This window comes from Salmo salar, chromosome ssa01, assembly GCF_905237065.1.
Source record: "Salmo salar chromosome ssa01, Ssal_v3.1, whole genome shotgun sequence".
NCBI classification, from domain to species: Eukaryota; Metazoa; Chordata; class Actinopteri; order Salmoniformes; family Salmonidae; genus Salmo; species Salmo salar.
This window is the reverse complement of record NC_059442.1, coordinates 145,330,367-145,350,282: the sequence shown is the minus strand read 5'-3', so window position 1 is coordinate 145,350,282 and position 19,916 is coordinate 145,330,367. Positions and strand designations below refer to the sequence as shown.

Below are 19,916 nucleotides of genomic sequence, written 5' to 3'. Positions count from 1 at the left end.
AAAATGAAAAGTTTGTTTCCTTTTCTATCTTTGTTGTGTGTGCGGTGTGTTCGGGGGGTGTTAATGCCCCTTAACTTTTTACACATTACGTTGCTGCCTTGTAGCGGGGCGGGGCCAGGGTGCATTCCAAATGCACGGTTTATTCCTGTCTGTCAAGTTATTGTTTAATGCCAAATGTAATTCAATTGCACGGTTGTTATATCGTGAAAGGAAATAAAAGCTATAATTACAACAAAAAAACTAAAAACATAGCAAGGTAAAACAAAGCCCCTACTATCAGAATCCTAATGTTAAAGATATATGGCTTTCTGGATTATACAGCCCAATGAATTACTCGTAGTCCGAGTCTTGCTTTGACATCCGAGGATGAAGACTGGGTAAAAGTGAGTGGGATAACCAACAGGAAACTAAATTTCATTGGAGCCCAGGGAAGATCTAGCATCCCATTGGCACAGAACCGGACGGTCCTTGCCCAAATCTCATTCTCATCAAGGGTGGTGTGAAATTATTGAACATGTATTCTCTCTCTCTTCCCTGTTCAAGTCAATAGGTTTTCTAGGTGGTATGGAACATGTGAGTGATCATTGTTCCAGACAAGAATTGTTGAAACTGACTGACTTGAGCACGTTTTAATATTTTTATAACTATATAAGTGGACTAGCAGTAGTGATTAACGTGTTATGGGTTAGATGGAATGATCTATGTGCAAATGTATTTGTGGCCGGAGGCAAAGTACATAGGTGGCCTGTGTCTGAGACAGAATGTTTCCATAAGGGTGTTAGTTGCAGATTCTGGCAGGACCGATATCAGTGCATTCTATGCAGTCCCAAAAACCAAGGCGTTAACGTTACAGGGAATTGGGAAAGTGGAATTGAATATGACTGGGCCGGAGATTCTTGTGGCTCATAGATTAAGGAAGTGGGTAATACGAGTCTCTGGGAGAACGATACCACGCCTCTGTATAGTAATACAGGGGATAGCTCGTAGTAGAGGAAGGACAGCTAACGGTGCACAATATAGAAACTACTATGAAGACAACTTGAACGTCACGCATACCCATATCATGGTGGGAGTAGCAGAGATGGTGTTATCATTTCAGACACTATTGTCAACTTTCAGTGAGTGGTTCATCGAAGAATGTACAGCTCTTGAAAGACTAGCTACAGATCCCCGTATACAGGAAGCCACCTCACCAGAAGGACTAGCTACAGATCCCCGTATACAGGAAGCCACCTCACCAGAAGGACTAGCTACAGATCCCCGTATACAGGAAGCCACCGCACCAGAAGGACTAGCTACAGATCCCCGTATACAGGAAGCCACCTCACCAGAAGGACTAGCTACAGATCCCCGTATACAGGAAGCCACCTCACCAGAAGGACTAGCTACAGATCCCCGTATACAGGAAGCCACCTCACCAGAAGGACTAGCTACAGATCCCCGTATACAGGAAGCCACCTCACCAGAAGGACTAGCTACAGATCCCCGTATACAGGAAGCCACTTCACCAGAAGGGAAGTTTGCTGTAATAATAGCATCATATCTCTTGTGATTAAGAAACATGTGACAGAGTTTTGTAAGGTTGGATACTCTTACAACGCCAATAATCTCTCCCCCATTCCTAACCACCAGCAAACACTTATCTCCCAGAAGATTGGGACCGAGTAACAGTAAAAGGAAAGTGTCAGAAGGTGGCTGCTTACCAACCGTTGGGACCCAAAGTTTACACTGTAACGAGGGTGTTCACAAAGGGGTGGGGTGTAGATCGGCCTTGGGATGAGAGTTGTGTATCTAACCTGAACACAGGGAAGTATTCTCCACAGATACCAAATGTAGCAGAACATAGGATGTCAGTGGCTAGAAAGTCAGGTAGGAGTTGGGAGACAGGTAGGGAGTATCTGAAAGATTCAGTCCTAGATCTATCGGTGAACCACAAGGGCAATAGGAGATCGGGAGCAGGAGACAGATTCAATGCAATTGCTATTCTCAAGGCAGTCAGTCGCTGTAGGGTCAGCAACTGAAGGATGCTATAGTAACAGCATGGAACTGGACTATGGAGCAAATGAGGGGTATCTTGAAGTATGCATCATGGACAATGTTAGTGGTAGCAGGGGTTACCTTGTTAGCATTGCTGGGATATCACCTTCTGAAGGTGTTGATGTTCAAATGTGTATATAGTGCAGATTTACCTCAAGATGAGGTACAGTTGATTAAGGCCACCGCTCGTGTATATCGGGTGGCCACCTTTTGTAACCTGTAGCCTGATGGGGAGGACTGGGTACAAGCATGAGGTGTTTAGAGCCTTCATTGTTGTGGACCCAAGCAGAACAGTATCCCAAAGGTCTAGAGTCAGGAAGTGGGAATCGTCATGTTATCAAACTTCCCAAAAATGTTTTGCCATATATAAATTATGCATAGCTAAAGACATTATGAATACTTTAAGTCTTTTGCTATCACTCTCTTAGGAACCCGAAGGAGGAAATGGAGAAAGTCTCCATGAGCAGAGCGCATGCAGAGCGAGCTGCGCGCTGGGAGCGAGCGACAGACAGAAGAGCCGCTAATGGACATACTAATGGAGGAAGTTATTTTGCAATTCGGGCAGGGCCGGGATTACATTTGCCAGAAGCAAATTGGGCCTGGGTAGGGTAGGGCCTGAACGTCGAGGGCATAGGTAGGGTTCGGTTTTAAAATGCATTCCTGAGCAGGGCTTTACCCTACATAAAGTAATGAACTTAATTAACACATCATAAAGTTTATTAGTAAGGTGAAGTGTACTATCATTATGCTGAGACTGAGCCACTGAGGGATAACTCTAGCCTGAGTGCCAGCCAGTCTGTTTGTGCTATCATACGAACTCCTTATCACTCACTGTTAGGGTTGCAAAGGGTCGGAAACTTTCCGTGAAACTTCCAGAAATTTTCCATGGGAAGTTAAATTCGGGAAATTGAAAATGTTGCTTAAAATTCATTTAAAAAAAAAGTTAGCTTATAACAGTGAACCTTTTATGTGGGATACACAAGGCAATTCTTGGTCTTGGGGATAGTTTAACCAAAATATGCCACAATTCAATGGAATTGAAACCCTCTGCATGCACAGTGCACTCTTCCATCACATGTACAGCTGATTTTCAAGATCTTGCACACTAATGAGATGCTATTGAGCCCACACTACTATACTGTCTGAGCCAAGGACTACATGCTTTCAGGTAGGTTTTGATTACAATACTGGGTGGGATGAATATATTTTATATGACATACATTATTTTTTGTTAACTAGTAAATAGTAGCCTACAGCAAAGTGTGTTAAAATCATTTCTAACTTGTTAACCATTTCTGCTAATTAGTTTTTGCTACTATGTGGGTTTTAACTTGCTTCAGCCTGCTAACTGAGAAGTGTTAATTCATCTGTTTCCATACATGTTTCATTTGAAAACATTTATCTTACAAAAGGAGTTGTTTAATCTAACTGCTTAACTATTTATCTGTACATGGATTTGTATTTAAAAAAAAAAAAAAATCTTTACAGGAAAATGCCATGGGCACTATCTGATGTGTGGAGACATTTCACTGCAGCTAATGTAGAAGGAAACACTGTGTACATTTGCAAATAATGTGCCAAAGCATGTGAAGAATGCAACAAAGATCCAGAATCATCTGGCCAAGTGCATAAAGTTCCCTCAGCGCTCACAACAAGCAACCTCAAATAGAAGTAGAGGGACTTTTGTCAGAGGTGAAAATGATGACTCAGACACCTAATTGATAGCAACAGCTCATGGTCCTCCTGGAATCAGAAGTTGTTTTGACTCATAGAGGAACGTAGTCAGAGAAATACTGATGAATGTCTTGCTCGATCTGTGTATGCAACTGGTTCACCTCTGATGCTCACAGGCAATGTGTATTGGAAGAGATTTCTGAATGTTCTTCGCCCAGCATACACCCCTCCAACCAGACATGCTTTATCTACTAATTTGCTGGATGCAGAGTTCAACAGAGTTCAAGTAAAGGTCAAGCAAATCATAGAGAAGGCAGACTATTGCAATCATCTCTGATGGGTGGTCGAATGTTCGTGAGCAAGGAATAATTAACTACTTCTCCACCCCTCAACCAGTATTCTACAAGAGCACAGACACAAGGGACAACAGACACACCAGTCTCTACATTGCAGATGAGCTGAAGGCGGTCATCAATGACCTTGGACCACAGAAGGTATTTGCACTGGTGACAGACAATGCTGCGAACATGAAGGCTGCTTGGTCTAAAGTGGAGAAGTCCTACCCTCACATCACACCCATTGGCTGTGCTGCTCATACATTGAATCTGCTCCTCAAGGACATCATGGCACTGAAAACAATGGATACACTCTACAAGAGAGCCAAGGAAATGGTTAGGTATGTGAAGGGTCATCAAGTTATAGCAGCAATCTACCTCACCAAGCAAAGTGAGAAGAATATGACCACCACACTGAAGCTGCCCAGCAACACCCGTTGGGGTGGTGTTGTCATGTTTTACACTCTCCTGGAGGGGTAGGAGTCTCTCCAAGAAAAGGCCATATCACAGTCTGCTGATATGGACAGCCCCATCAAGACGATCCTCCCATCAATAGGACCCTCCTGGATTATGTATTTTGGGAGAGAGTGGTAAGCAGCCTGAAACTCCTGAAACCTATAGCAGTAGCCATTGCACAGATTGAGGGAGACAATGCCATCCTGTCTGTTGTTCAGACTTTGCTTGCAGATGTAAGAGAAGAAATCCGTACTGCCCTGCCCACTTCACTGTTGCTCCAAGCAGAGGAAACTGCAGTTCTGAAATACATCAAAAAGCGTGAAGACTTCTGCCTGAAGCCCATACACGCCGCAGCGTACATGTTTGGACCCCAGTATGCTGGCAAGAGCATCCTGTCTGGTGCAGAGATCAACAAGGCCTATGGTGTGATCACTACCGTGTCTCACCACCTTGGCCTGGATGAGGGCAAGGTTCTTGGCAGTCTGGCAAAGTACACTTCCAAGCAAGGGCTTTGGGATGGAGATGCAATATGGCAGTCGTGCCAAAATATCTCAGCCACCTGGTGGAAGGGACTTTGTGGATACGAGGCTCCTTCCCCTGTTGCCTCCAACATCCTCCAAATCCCACCAACATCAGCTGCCTCAGAGCGCAACTGGTCCTTGTTTGGGAACACACACCAAAGCACGCAACAAACTGACTAATACAAGATTGGTGGCCATCTGGGCAAATTTGAGGCTTTTTGAGCCATCCTCAACAAGGTTGGAAAATGACAGGAAGATGAGGCCTCAGACTCTGATGTTCAAGAGGTGGACATTGAGGAGGACCAGGGAGAAGACATGGAAGCCTGAGAGGAAGACAACCAATGCTTTAGTTTCTAGACTATCATTTTACAGATGTATGTTGAAAACGTTTTTGGGAGATGCGATGGATCATTCAATATTCCCTTTTGTTGTTCAGTGAAATAATCCCATGTGAAGAGTCAACTCATTTAATTAAAGTTCAATTTGTAACTAAATTGTTTAAAAAAATTATATTGGAAGGATTTCATAATTTGCAATTATGTCTACTTATGATAAGGTTTATGTCTCCATATGATATGGTAAACATAACCAATGCAAAAAACATCTACATTTAAATGGTTTTAATATTAATTTGCATATATATATATATATATATATATATATATATATATATATATATATTTCTGTTAATTCCCACAGAAAGTTTCCAACTCTGAATATATTCCCCAAAATGTGCAACTCTACTCAGTGTCATGCCAAACATTGTTGGCTTCACAATCAGATTTGGGACCAGGCTAGGATGCCTTGTGTTATAGTGGAGGACTTATTATGGGTCACATAGTTCCAGGGTGACTTTAGTGTTTCTAGCGGAATTAGGCTTAACAGTGCTGATTTGTCCTCTCCAACTCACTGCCCAGATAATCAAACCAATGAGGAAATATGACAAAAATATACAAAGCCAGACCTCTGCTTGAACTTTTTTTTTTTTTATCTTCAATCCATCCAACATTCATCCCTTCTAACATCTCAATACTATTCTGAGGGGCATTAGACTAATTCCGCAAAAGTGTAGTTTTAGATTATACATCAGGGAAATATCCAAATTATCCTCATGTTGTAAAACACTCCAGGGAAGTGTATAAAATGGTAATAAATGCAAAAGTGTGTCAGAGGAAAATGGGCTTATTTATTATCCTTCACTGCAGACCAGATAGAGGCCATGGGCCTGCCTGGGGGTAAAATAAAGCCATCTCCCTATAAACTGCAGGATTAATATTTGATCTTCAATAAAACGTGAGTGAGGCTACTCAGTGAGTGAAGGACGGGCATCTCAAAAGCACCTTCTATATCGACCAGTCTAAAAATAAAACTGCAGAATACATTTACGTTTCACGACCATCCATTGTCTGACAACCAGAGCTTTGTTTCACGGAAGTGATTTTCTTCCTAAAGCTTGAACCAAAACACTACAGGCAGCGATCAACCAATTCACTGAAGAGACGGGCTGTGTGCCATACAGACAAAACTCACTGTGCTCCAAATGAATGACCGTTTAACATTTCACTGGACTCTGAGTGATTAAGTGAATAGGCTCCCTGTGTGAACCAATTGTGTATGGTGATTTACACTAATGCACTGTTTACGTGCTAGTCAGAACTAGGAAACTGACATTTGTCTTGGTAACTGGTTGTAGTTATACAGGAGCGACGTTCAACCAGTTAGCAAGTCGGAAATTTCAGACACTTCCTAGCCCGTGAATGTGGCATTAAACTTACCCCAACATGAAGATACATGTCTCTATTTCTGTAGAGACAGATATATCTATGCCAACAAAATCCAGAGCTTTCACATGCTCTCTCCCCCATAAGGTCCGACTTAGACTGGACTTGACACTCAGGTCCTTAGGGAAAACTTCTGGCTACGCCACGAGCAGGGCAAAAATAGCTGGTATTGGCAATCAACACATGAGCTTAACTCCAACATGCAGCAGTTGTACTAGCTCTGAAAGCCTTTATTCCCTGGTCTTGTGATGGTTAGAAAGTCTCTGGGCCTGTTCTAAACAAAGGTTGTGAACAGCACGTCTCAAGTCTGGCCAGACGAGTGGCCAAAACATAAACCTTAACCCATAATAAGTTCACATTTTAATGTTCAAAATGACCCTTCCTCACACTCCTTCCAAACCGACTTGACACAAAAATTGTGTCACCTAACGTGTCACCCACTCTGAGCATGAATTCCATGTTAGCTTGAAGACATCCTGACTGTTTGGGTAGAGACCCGTGCGAAGTCCCGTCAAGTCTTGCAGGGGTCTGAATTGGAATTCTCATAGTAGTTCTATAAAGACAGGGCTGAGGCAGGGGAACCACATTAAAGGAATGATAGCAGGGTTGACATCTGCTGAACCAATCAGAATGGGGTTAGAGACAGACTCCTTTCAGAAGGGGCCTGTGCTGCCTGCTGGTCTGATTCAGAGTGCTTATAAACTACTGGTCTGCCATTGTGTGTGTTTCTTACCTGTATGGGAGAGATAGCAGCAGCGGGTGGGGTTTTCAGAGGGCTGGGGCTGAGGGGTGTACGGGCAATCGTTGTGGTAAGTGCTGGCACGGCTGCTGTGGGGAGGTTGGGACAAGGCCTGCAGTGGAGGCGTTGTCAAAGCTCTTGATAAGGGTCTTGACGGTGGGAGAGGGCTCAGAGGAGGTAGAAGAGCGTCGGCTGAGACCCATGCCCTGCCTCAGGGCAGCTAGGTCCCTCTCAACAGCATTCATGTAGTTATACACCCTGCCCCTCTCCTCATCCTGCCTATAGAGACAGATAACAGATCGTCAATATCTTTGACACAGGGAGAGATTGGCACACACACAAAGACCACATACTTCTTGATCTCCTCCAGCTCTTTGCTCATCTTCTCATGCTTCTCCTGTGTGTCCAGTAGGCGGCGCCGCAGATCCCCAATCTCCTCCTGAGCCTCAGACTTGATGTCGTTAGCAATGACCACCGCCGTCTGCAGGTCGGCCTGGAACTGACGCCACTCCATAGACTCCTCCTACAACGGGAGATATGAACCGGACATGGACAACGGTCAAAAGTAGTGCATTACATTCACGTCATTTAGCAGACGTTCTCATCCAGAGCATTATATGGAATACGGTGTCATGTGGGATGCACCCATGGGCTAATGCTACGGACCAGCAGACCAATTTTCATTATGACTGGGTGAAATGTCTTCACCGGATGTTCAGTACCAGCTGAGATATAGCTGAGGCACTGGACTCCGTATTCCTCTAGCTCCCCAAACAAACCCGTAGCTTTCGATGCAGCATCTTGATCTCACGCTCCATGTCATGTTTTTGGTCCTGCAGTTTTTTGACAGAGTCTAAAAGAAAAAGAGAGAATGAATTATGAAATGAATGAATTGAAACGGGATAAACTCTGACTAAGCTGTGTAATAATGGTCCCACATTGCCACCTGGTGGTCGCAGCAGCTTTATCATTGGTATATGATTCAGTATTGGCCCAGCATCATTGGTGAACTGTCTGGATGAGCATATTATTCCCCCTAGTCCCATTTCCTGACTGATATGCGTGTGCTAAATGGCACTCTATCCCTAAATAGTGCACTACTTTTGACCAGAACCCCATGGGCCTTGATCAAAAGTAGTGCACTACGAAGGGAATAGGATATAGGGTGTTCACACAATTATTAATTTATTAATTCAAGGTTTATACTAATATGTCCATTCAATAGAAAATCCAAACCTCATGTCTCTACCGTACAGTACAGCGCATTTGGAAAGTACTCATACCCCCTGACATTTTGTTACGCTACAGCATTACACTAAAATTGATTAAATAGTTTTTTCCCCCCACTCAATCAATCTACACACAATACCCCATAATGACAAAACAAAAAAAAAAAAATAGAATTTTTTGCAAAAGTATTCAGACCCTTTACTCAGTACTTTAACAAACACCTTTGCTAGCGATTACAGCCTCGAGTCTTGGGTAGGACGCTACAAGCTTGGCACACCTGTATGTGGGGAGTTTCTCCCACTCTTCTCTGCAGAGCCCCTCAAGCTCTGTCAGGTTGGATGGGGACCGTCGATTCAGTTATTTTCAGGTCTCTCCAGAGATGTTCGATCCGTTTCAAGTCCGGGCTCTGGCTGGGCCACTCAAGGACATTCAGACTTGTCCCGAAGCCACTCCTGCGTTATCTTGGCTGCATGCTTAGGGTCGTTGTCCTGTTGAAAGGTGAACCGTAGCCCAGTCTGAGGTCCTGAGCAGGTTTTCATCAAGGATCTCTCTGTACTTCTTCAGACCAGAGAATCTTGTTTGTCATGGTCTGAGAATCCTTTAGGTGCCAGCTCTAGGAAGAGTCTTGGTGGTTCCAAACTTCTTCCATTTAAGAATGACACGGTGTTCTTAGGGACCTTCAATGATGCAGACATTATTTGGTACCCTTCCACTGATCTGTGCCGACACAATCCTGCCTCGGAGCTCTATGGACAAATGCTTCGACCTCATGCCTTGGTTTTTGCTCTGACATGCACTGTCAACCTTATATAGACAGGTGTGTGCATTTCCAAATCATGTCCAATCAATTGAATTTTATCACAGGTGGACTCCAATCAAGTTGTAGAAACATCAAAGGTATCAATGGAAACAGGATGCACCTGAGCTCAATTTCGAGTCTCATAGCAAAGGGTTTGAATACTTACGTAAATAAACTATTATTTTTTTATTTCTGAGTCTTTCCCTTTAAAGTCGCCATAGAAACAGCCCCTCTCACACAGATTGCTTGCAGTTATAGGCAATGAAAGCCAAGGATCTGGAGGTGAAAACGACAAAGGCATCAAGTTGATTTTGATTGGTCCAACCAGCGGAAACACCTCCAAATGGTACCACCTCACATCACCACATATGAAGGACACAAGACCAAGAGCGGCAGTCCAAACTAACAACGGTGTATAATAAGGTTATAATATTGTAGAGAACAATCTAACGACATAGGGAAAAGAACATTTCATTTTGACATTTAATTTCGTAGCACCCTCTTGAATTACCCCGTTTTCTCTACATTGTACAGCAGTGAGTGAACGCCCTATAGGATAGGGTGCAATTTGGGATGCAATCTAGTGTCCATCCACCACTCACTCTCCAGGTCTGTGATCACGAGGTTGTCGTGGAGTTTTACGGCTCGGTGTTGCTCCACTTCGTCCTCCAGCTCAAAGATGGTCTCCTTCATGTCTGAGACCTCAGTGTCCCTCTCCTCCAGCTCAGAACACTGATGGGCCAGGGTCCGCTTCTGCTCTGCTAGCTGCTTCTGTACCTCATCACGAAATGCACGGAAGTTCTCCTCCAGCTGACGGGAGAATGGGATACATAGGTGTATGCATGAGCTCACGTGTCATATACAGTACCAGCCAAAAGTTTAGACACACCAACTCATTCAAGGGTTTTTCTTTATTTTTACTATTTTCTACATTGTAGAATAATACTGAAGACATCAAAACTGTGAAATAACCCACATGGAATCATGTAGTAACCAAAAAAAAAAGTGCTAAACAAATCAAAATATATTTTATATTTGATTCTTCAAAGTAGCCACGCTTTGCCTCGATGACAGCTTTGCACACTCCTGGCATTCTCTCAACCAGCTTCATGAGGTAGTCACCTGGAATGCATTTCAATTAACAAGTGTGCCTTGTTAAAAGTTAATTTGTGGAATTTCTTTCCTTCTTAATGGATTTGAGCCAATCAGTTGTGACAAGGTAAGGGTGGTATACAGAAGATAGCCCTATTTGGTAAAAGACCAAGTCCATATTATGGCAAGAACAGCTCAAATAAGCAAAGAGAAATGACAGTGCATCATTACTTTAAGACATGAAGGTAAGTCAATTCGGAAAATGTAAAGAACTAAGCGCTATGATGAAACTGGCTCTCATGAGGACCGCCACAGGAAAGGAAGGCCCAGAGTTACCTCTGTTGCAGAGGATAAGTTCATTAGAGTTAACTGCACCTCAGATTGCAGCCCAAATAAATGCTTCAGAGTTCAAGTAACAGACACATCTCAACATCAACTGTTCAGAGGAGACTGTGTGAATCAGGCCTTCTTGGTCAAATTGCTGCAAAGAAACTACTACTAAAAGACACCTATAAGAAGAAGAGACTTGCTTGGGCCAAGAAACACGAGCAAGTGGAACTCTGTCCTTTGGTCTGATGAGCCCAAATTTGAGATTTCTGGTTCCAACCGCTGTGTCTTTGTGAGACACAGAGTAGGTGAACAGATGATCTCTGCATGTGTGGTTCCTGTGGGAAGGAGGAGGTGGTGGTGTGATGGTGCTTTGCCGGTGACACTGTGATTTACTTAGAATTCAAGGTACACTTAACCAGCATGGCTACCACAGCATTCTGCAGTGATACGCCAACCCATCTGGTTTACGCTTAGTGGAAGTATCATTTGTTTTTCAACAGGACAATTACCCAAAACCCACCTCCAGGTTGTGTAAGGGCTATTTGACCAAGGAAAGTGATGGAGTGCTGCATCAAATGACCTGGCCTCCAATCACCCGACCTTAACCCAATTGAGATGGTTTGGGATGAGTTGGACCGCAGAGTGAAGGAAAATCAGCCAACAAGTGCTCAGCATATGTGGGAACTCCTTCAAGACTGTTGGAAAAGCATTCCTCATGAAGCTGGTAGAGAGAATGCCAAGAGTGTGCAAAGCTGTCAAAGGCAAAAAGGGTAGCTACTTTGAAGAACCTAAAATATTTGTTTAACACTTTTTTGGTTACTACATGATTCCTTGTGTTATTTGATAGTTGATGTCTTCACTATTATTCTACAATGTAAAAAATATTAAAAATAAAGAAAAACCCTTGAATGAGTTGGCGTGGCCAAACTTTTGACTGTTACTGCACGCACATACATACCAACATAGGAATTGGGTGAAATTCTAACATAAGACTGATGGACAATCTGAAATTAAAGTATGTTAAATATGAGAATGTGTGACCTTGCTGATACCGTCCTCCAGCCTTGCGGCCTCGTTGCGGGTGTGGTCCAGCTCCTCATGCAGCTGAGCAGACTCTGCCTCTGCCCTCTCCTTGTCCCTCCTTTCGCTTTCCAGCTGGTGGCAGATGTCCATCTTGTCCCCGGCATTGTGGATGGAGTAGAGCTCAGCCACCCTCTGTCTCTCCTGCTCCAGCTGGGCCCTGCATCGAGCCAACTCCGCCTGTTCCCCTCCGGCCGCCTCCCTCAGGACCTCCAGCTCTATGGCCGCCACTGCCCTATCCCTGCGCTCCATCTCAGCCTGCCGCTCAGCCACGTGCACCCTCTCCTTAAGCGCTGATATCAGGCCCTGGGCTTCTGCGTTGTCCTGCTCGGTCATTTTCAGCGCCCGCTCAGGTGCTGCTGCACCCCAGCAGCTGCTCCCTCTCGAAGTGGGTCCCATCAGTCAGGTCCATGTAGCGGCGCTCCAGCTCCAGATAGCGGCTGCTCTTAGTGTCCTCCTCGTCGACCAGGGCATAGGCCACGCGGTGCTCGTCCAGCAGGCCCCGGAAGTAGTCCATCTGCTGGCCGTACAACTCCAGCCGGTCACCTTGCTGGCACAAGGAGTCCACCAGGATGACCCGCTCTTCGCCCAGCCGCTCGTTCTCTGTGCTTAGTTCCTGGGTGATCTGCTGCAGGTCAGCCAGCTCCTGTAGTGTAGCCTGGAGCTCCTCAGAAGTGCAGTGCTGGTTCTCCTCCATCTGGTGAATGCGCTCAGTTAGACAGGCCACCGACACCTCGCTGGTGTTGCCACTGCTGCCTCTACGGGAGCGCTCACCGTGACTCGGTGGCCCGCCCTCTGACTCAGAGGAGGAGCAGCAGGCAGAGGCAGAACCAGAGGGGGCATCCAGGGCGTCTTCGCTGGAGGTGATTGGCTGGTAGGCTTCGCTGCACTCGCTGTCGGCTGCCTCAGGGGAGATGGCTCGCCGGGGGTCCAGAAGGTCTTCATTGGAGCCGCGGGCAGAGCCGTGTGGGGAGACCCCATGTAGTAAAAAGGCCCGTTGGAACACTCCATCTCTGCCACCGCTGGCTGGGGGAAGCTCTGGGCTGAGGCAGGAGCCTCGCGGGGCTTTGAGGGGGCAGTCCAGCCTCTGCTCCAGGGAGAAACCCAGGGCATTGAGGCGGTCCTTCAGCATTCGGTTCTCACTCTTTAGCATGTTCAGTTCCCCGCGGATCCCCTGGTTCTGGTCCTGCAGCAAGAGCAGGGTGGACTCAACGTCTGTAGGGATGAACGGAGTAAGGGGTTCTTTCTCCTGTTCCTGTGGGGGCTCAGCCTCAGCAGTCTCCTCTCCCTCAGCCCTCTCTCTGCTCCCCCCATCCTCCTCAGGCAGGCCTAGCTGGACACGGATGGCCCGCAGCTCAGTGCGCAGTTGGAGGATCTCCACGTCTTTGCTCTTGGCCAGGCCCAGCAGGTCCTTCACCCTGCTCTCCAGGACCGTCTTATTGCTGAGCTGCCCGTCCGACCTGGACTTGCTCATACGGGACTCGGACTCAGTCATGGCCCGGCTGCGGACTCTCTTGGGCGGTGCCAAGGCATCCGAGGGTCCGGAGAGCTTCCTGCTGGCGGTGCCAGTTCTGGAGCGTTCTCGCAGGCCCTCCCGGGATGAACCGGGCTCCTTCACCACAGAGGAGGTCCCACGCTTTCCTGAGGAGTACAATACAACACGTTATTGAAGGTCAAGAAGTTAGAGCTAATCACAAACCGAGTATAGTCTGTTAGTAGCTGTATGGTTGATGTACCTGAGCTGGTCTTTGTCTTGCCCTCTGGGTTGCTGGTACCTGTAGTGGAAGAGGTTGAAGAGTGGGCAAAGCTAGTCTTCTTGGCCTTAGCAACAGTGCTGATCCCACTGCCTACTGTTGTTGCTGATGGCAAGTCATCGCTGCTCTTCGCCTGGCCAAAGAGAAAGATGATAGTTAACACACCAGCTACTGGACCTATAAAGATAATTGACTTCATGGTTGTTCTTAGCATGTAGCCAAAGTGCTCGCACGGTTATTTGCATGTGCCTTCTGCATTTGTACCTTAGAGAGTGGTGCGGTAGCGGAGGTCTTGGCCGTATTCTTGCCGGCTGTGCCCATGGTGGCGCCCTCAGGCTTGACTCTCTCCCCAGTCTGGGCCTTAGTGCCTGCTGCTGTGGCTTTGGATACGCCGGCCACTGGCCTGGTCGTCTTCCTCATACTGGGCTCTAGGTTTCTCAGACATTTCCAATGCAATCTGTGTGGAACAAAAACACACAAGCATACAGGAGTTAATAACAGGATGAGGTGGTAATGCATGCATCAGAGGGTTTCTAGTTTCTCAGTCAGAGGGAAAACTATTTCATTATTCCATAATTAACATCAGTGAACAACCTCTTACAACTAACGTAAATATTAAACCCACATAAACGCAGCCTACAACTACAAGAATTATAGTAGGCAGCCCAACAGTCTAGAAACTAGTTTGTAAATCAATTGTTTTAAATCAATTACCAGAAAAACCAATTAGCCTAGATTGCCTTTTTTTAAATACAGTTAGTTACCTGATGCCTGTGGCAGTAGTTCTTGTGAGAACACGGTCTGTCATCTATGGGCTAGCTAGTAACTAAGGAGTTGCTGTCTAGTCTGGAGTACGGACAAAATGACTTTACAGTTCTTCTGTGCTGTGGTCGATGCTATTTATGTTCAAACGCCAGCCAGCACTACATCCTTCTCAGACACTGACTCACACAGATCACACGAGGGAGCGGTCATTGGATGCAGATCTGAAAGCACACGAGGCGTGTGACTGGAGGTCTCAGGCCTGTAGCTACAGTTGAAGTCTGAAGTTTACATACACCTTAGCCAAATACATTTAAACTCAGTTTTTCACAATTTCTGACATCTAATCCTAGAAAAATTCCCTGTCTTAGATCAGTTAGGATCACCACTTTATTTAAATAATGTGAAATGTCAGAATAATAGTAGATTTAATGATTTATTTAAGCTTTTATTTCTTTCATTACATTCCCAGTGGGTCAAAAGTTTACATACACTCAATTAGTATTTTGTAGCATGGCCGTTAAATTGTTTAACTTGGGTCAAACATTTTGGGTAGCCTTCCACAAGCTTCCCACAATAAGTTGGGTGAATTTTGGCACATTCCTCCTGACAGAGCTGGGGTAACTGAGTCAGGTTTGTAGGCCTCCTTGCTCACACATGCTTTTTCAGTTCTGCCCACAAGTTTTTCTATAGGCTTGAGGTCAAGGCTTTGTGATGGCCACTCCAATACCTTGACTTTGTTGTCCTTAAGCCATTTTGCCACAACTTTGGAAGTATGCTTGGGGTCATTGTCCATTTGGAAGACCCATTTGCGATCAAGCTTTAACTTCCTGACTGACATCTTCAGATGTTGCTTCAATATATCCACATCATTTTCCTCCCTCATGATGCCATCTATTTTGTGAAGTGCTCCAGTCCCTCCTGCAGCAAAGCACCCCCATAACATGATGCTGCCACCCCCATGCTTCATGGTTGGGATGGTGTTCTTCGGCTTGCAAGCCTCACCCTTTTCCTCCAAACATAATGATGGTCATTATGGCCAAACAGTTCTATTTTTGTTTCATCAGACCAGTGGACATTTCTCCAAAAAGTATGATCTTTGTCCCCATGTGCAGTTGCAAACTGTAGTCTGGCTTTTTTATGGCGGTTTTGGAGCAGTGGCTTCTTCCTTGCTGAGAGGCCTTTCAGGTTATGTCGATATAGAACTTGTTTTACTGTGAATATAGATACTTTTGTGCCCGTTTCCTCCAGCATCTTCACAAGGTCCTTTGATGTTGTTCTGGGATTGATTTGCACTTTTCGCACCAAAGTACGTTCATCTCTAGGAGACAGAACACATCTCCTTCCTGAGCGGTATGACGGCTGCGTGGTCCCATTGTGTTTATACTTGCGTACTATTGTTTGTATAGATGAACGTGGTACCTTCAGACGAAATTGCTCCCAAGGATGAACCAGACTTGTGGAGCTCTACAATTTTTCTTCTGAGGTCTTGGCTGATTTCTGTTGATTTTCCCATGATGTCAAGCAAAGAGGCACTGATTTTGAAGGTAAGCCTTGAAATATATCCACAGGTACACCTCCAATTGACTCAAATTATGTCAATTAGCCTAGCAAAAGCTTCTAAAGCCATGACATCATTTTCTGGAATTTTCCAAGCTGTTTAAAGGCACAGTCAACTTCGTGTTTGTAAACTTCTGACCCACTGGAATTGTGATACAGTGAATTATAAGTGAAATAATCTGTCTGTAAACAATTGTTGGAAAAATGACTTGTGTCATGCACAAAGTAGTTGTCCTAACCGACTTGCAAAAACTATAGTTTGTTAACAAGAATTTTGTGAAAAACGAGTTTCAATGATTCCAACCTAAGTGTATGCAAACTTCTGACTTCAACTGTAGCTGGCTCTTATCACAACATCACGAGGAGGTTGCACTGTAGCAGTAACGGTGGTCTGGGCAGGTCGACTGGGCCTTACGAGGCATGAGGAGCCTGTGTGTGCAGACCTATAACGGTGCCCAGACAATGAGAAAAAACACTCACTTTCGTTGGCTTATGTCTGAGATCTTCAAGATAAGATAAGACTGATTATTCAAATTGATCAGGCTACTCGTCATCACCTAGAATGAAGCACATATTGCCTGACTGACGAACAGTCTGTAAGTCCCCATTCCCAGATCAGTCTATTCATACCACAGATAAAGCTGGACCATTATAACCACTACCCTGCAATAGCACGCAAGATAGCTTTGAACATTTTTTCAAAGACAGGTATACCCATAGTAACCATAACATTTCCTCTCCCCAGCCCCCTTCCCTTATCGTTGAACTGGATCCGTTTGAACTGTAGACAAAGCAACTAGATGTCTAGAGACACACCCAACCTAACAGACATCTGCCCACCCACACGGTTCACTGACTGAGTCGGGGCATCCAGTAACAGGGACTATCCTTGTAGTGCATCATGTTCAAACAACAAGAGGCAGGATATCAACACCACCCTGAGTCAGATAGTTTCTAGAAAGGCTTACTGAGGATGCAGCCAGACTCAGAATTGGTGGCAGTTGTGAAAACCTAAATCTTTCAGGCTCCTTCTGTAGAGTGAAGTATTATGATAAAGTATCAGTACCAGAGGAATTTAGCCTAGTCTAATTGTTTGACCAAAAAAGGAAATACACAGCCTAAGCTACAGTAAATAAACATCCTGGGCTGGCCATGGTGAGCTTTATGATATTAGTACCAGGGCGTCGGGGTAGAAATGTTTGCGCTGAAGATGGATTGGACAATAAGAGTAGAAAATTATACCATAGCTGGAATTCTAGAGTTGAAGAGTAGAGGGAATGGGACGACATGGTAATACCACTCAGTATGCACTAGCATAACTCAGTGTTGTGTGTAGGACATACTCTCTTCATTTGAAATGAGGGAGTAACACACACACAGACAAGGGAACACGTATAGCCAACTCAGGAATTTTAAAGTGCAGTCAGATACCAGATGTGTTTCTGTTGTTTGAAGTCCATGTGTTAAAAAGCTTTACCTGTTAACTGCAACATAAAATGCAACTGTTGTTCTGAAATACAGCCTATTCTTTTAAAGCTTTCTCAATGCACTCTTAGACTACGACTTGAATCAGTTGCCTAAGATTAAAATCAAATTTGAAAATAATATGATCACAGTGGACAGCCCAAGAGTGAGTCAGCGTCTAATGACCGAGCCTGACCTTGAGTGAGCCACTGACTGGGTAAAGGTCTGAGCTTAGGCTGGTGTCTTTGGATCCCCACTGAGTCTGGCTGACTGTAATTTCCTATTGACCTAATTAAAGCCAATACTAAATCAGACCAGATAGATACTGGAGGAAGTGAGGGGGAACTATGAATGCATAGTATGGTTTGTACAAGGCCAATATAGATTGGTGCTGCTGAGGGTGGAGACCAGACAAACGTTTGACACAACCACCAGGAAACAACCCTGGAAAGCAAAGAGAGACAGAGGTCGGATGGGGGGGTGGAAGAAAAGAGAGCAGATGAATGATACAATCAAGTTGGTTGCTGACTAACAGATTGAGCATTGCTTGAGTGTGACTCTCAGTCTCTCACACAGGATGGTAACAACTGCTTGTAGACCCTATCCCTGCTGAATACCACAAATTAACCTTGTTCACTATGGCAGGGGTAGGATGCAGAGGTGCCAGGTTTTCAAAACACTGCTGTCTGTTTTAAGAGAGCAGCTGCACCATTATTTCCAGCACCAGATGGCTCCTGACAGATCTCATATCAAGGTTTAATGGGTAGAACACCGTGTTGAGCATCACAGAAGAGGAATACATAAAGAATTTTGTCATGAAAGCCAGATCATCCACAAGGCAAGAAAAATATGATAAGGCAAGAAGAACATGATTCCAGTGTTTCCCCTATATGCATTTAGCAGTGGCGCTGATTCACTGTCCATGCTACGGTTACATAGATAGAGAACAGGCCTAGGCTACATTTGCTGCTCCACAATACACTTATGCTGACTGTTTCAATGCATACACAGCGTGAGAGAATAAAACCACACTGACTGGATAGTCTCTCTACTGCCTCAAATTCCTCATCTTGCTCCTAAAAACGATGACCCTATAACACTGGCCCTCCTCTCTTCTCCTTTTCTCCCATAGCTTTAATAACACAAGCTGAAACCCCTTCCCCCATGTCCAGGGACCTCACGCAGGTTTGGAGGAATGTTGGGGATTTTTGGGGACATTGTGTGGCCGGGAATGTGCTGCAGGCAGCAAAAGTCAATACCAGTTGTCTGCTCAATAAAACCTCTGTTAATTGCTTGCCAGACTGTGATTTTTACTGCACCATGTGAAATGATCCTTCATGCCAGTTAGAAGTTATTCATCTCAATCTATTCCAGGGTGCAGAATGGCACTAGAAGTAGCAAACTAATAAGGCTTAGTGTGACATGTAATGATCACAACAAAAAGGTCACTGGCAGTCCCAATATATATTTGGTGGTTGCGGCTAAATGAGCATGACTACTCAAGAGATACATCTCCTTCACATAGTGTGAAACATCACATGAATGATACATAGTTTGACAGGTTACTGATAGTGGACACACTACCATGGCTGGTAGAACACACTACTATGATGTCAACCCTATTCTGACTTTATGCAATGTGATAGTATGGCTGCAATATAAATTGGTGTCTCAATTTGGTCAAAATGAGTGGATTTTTCTTTACCCTAACCCTTCTCATATTTGTTTGGAGGGGGAGGAAAGTAGCTAGCTAACGAAATGAAAAGACAACAGTAATGTTATTGTATTTTGTTATCTAGCGTATTATTTAGTTAGCTAATTAGCTAGCTAGGTAGGTATGTATGTATTATTTCTATACATTGAAATTATCAGACACTGCTGGCTCGATGAAGTTACTGTAACGTTAGCTTAGCTACGTTAACTCGTTAGCTAGCTAGCCACCTACAATACATGTAGCTAGCTAGTTACACACAAACAATCACAATTTGAAAAACATCTAACACATTTTACCTGGAATTCTTTGGTAGAGATAATCGAATGACTCGGATACCATCGGTTTGAAGTTACAATATGCAGTATTGGTCATTTCATGCACTCCATCCTCAGCGTCCCTGCGCCCCTTGATCTTCTCCATTGACAGGACACACAACATGAGCACCGTAGAGCGAGCATTCCCAATTAATGCTTGGAATTGTGGGACGGCGCCTGACAGATCCCTCTCCACGTCCTTTTTGGAACGTAGCAAATTATATGGTGGGGGCCATATAAAAATGTGATAACGACATGTAGTGAATCTGTGATG

General features: G+C 44.7%; 1 protein-coding gene across 1 annotated transcript in view; it reads right to left on the bottom strand.

Annotated features, from left to right (window-relative positions):
* LOC106566282 (cytospin-A-like) overlaps nt 1-19,817 on the bottom strand; it is a 39,887-nt gene extending 20,070 nt beyond the window's left edge. Inside the window, 10 exon segments of the mRNA XM_014134174.2 lie at nt 7,538-7,638; nt 7,641-7,822; nt 7,897-8,066; nt 8,323-8,396; nt 10,175-10,382; nt 12,036-12,426; nt 12,428-13,715; nt 13,811-13,961; nt 14,093-14,285; nt 19,625-19,817. Coding sequence (XP_013989649.2) covers nt 7,538-7,638; nt 7,641-7,822; nt 7,897-8,066; nt 8,323-8,396; nt 10,175-10,382; nt 12,036-12,426; nt 12,428-13,715; nt 13,811-13,961; nt 14,093-14,248 — 2,721 coding nt within the window. The 5' untranslated portion in view covers nt 14,249-14,285; nt 19,625-19,817.
* Nucleotides 19,818-19,916: the final 99 nt, after the last annotated feature.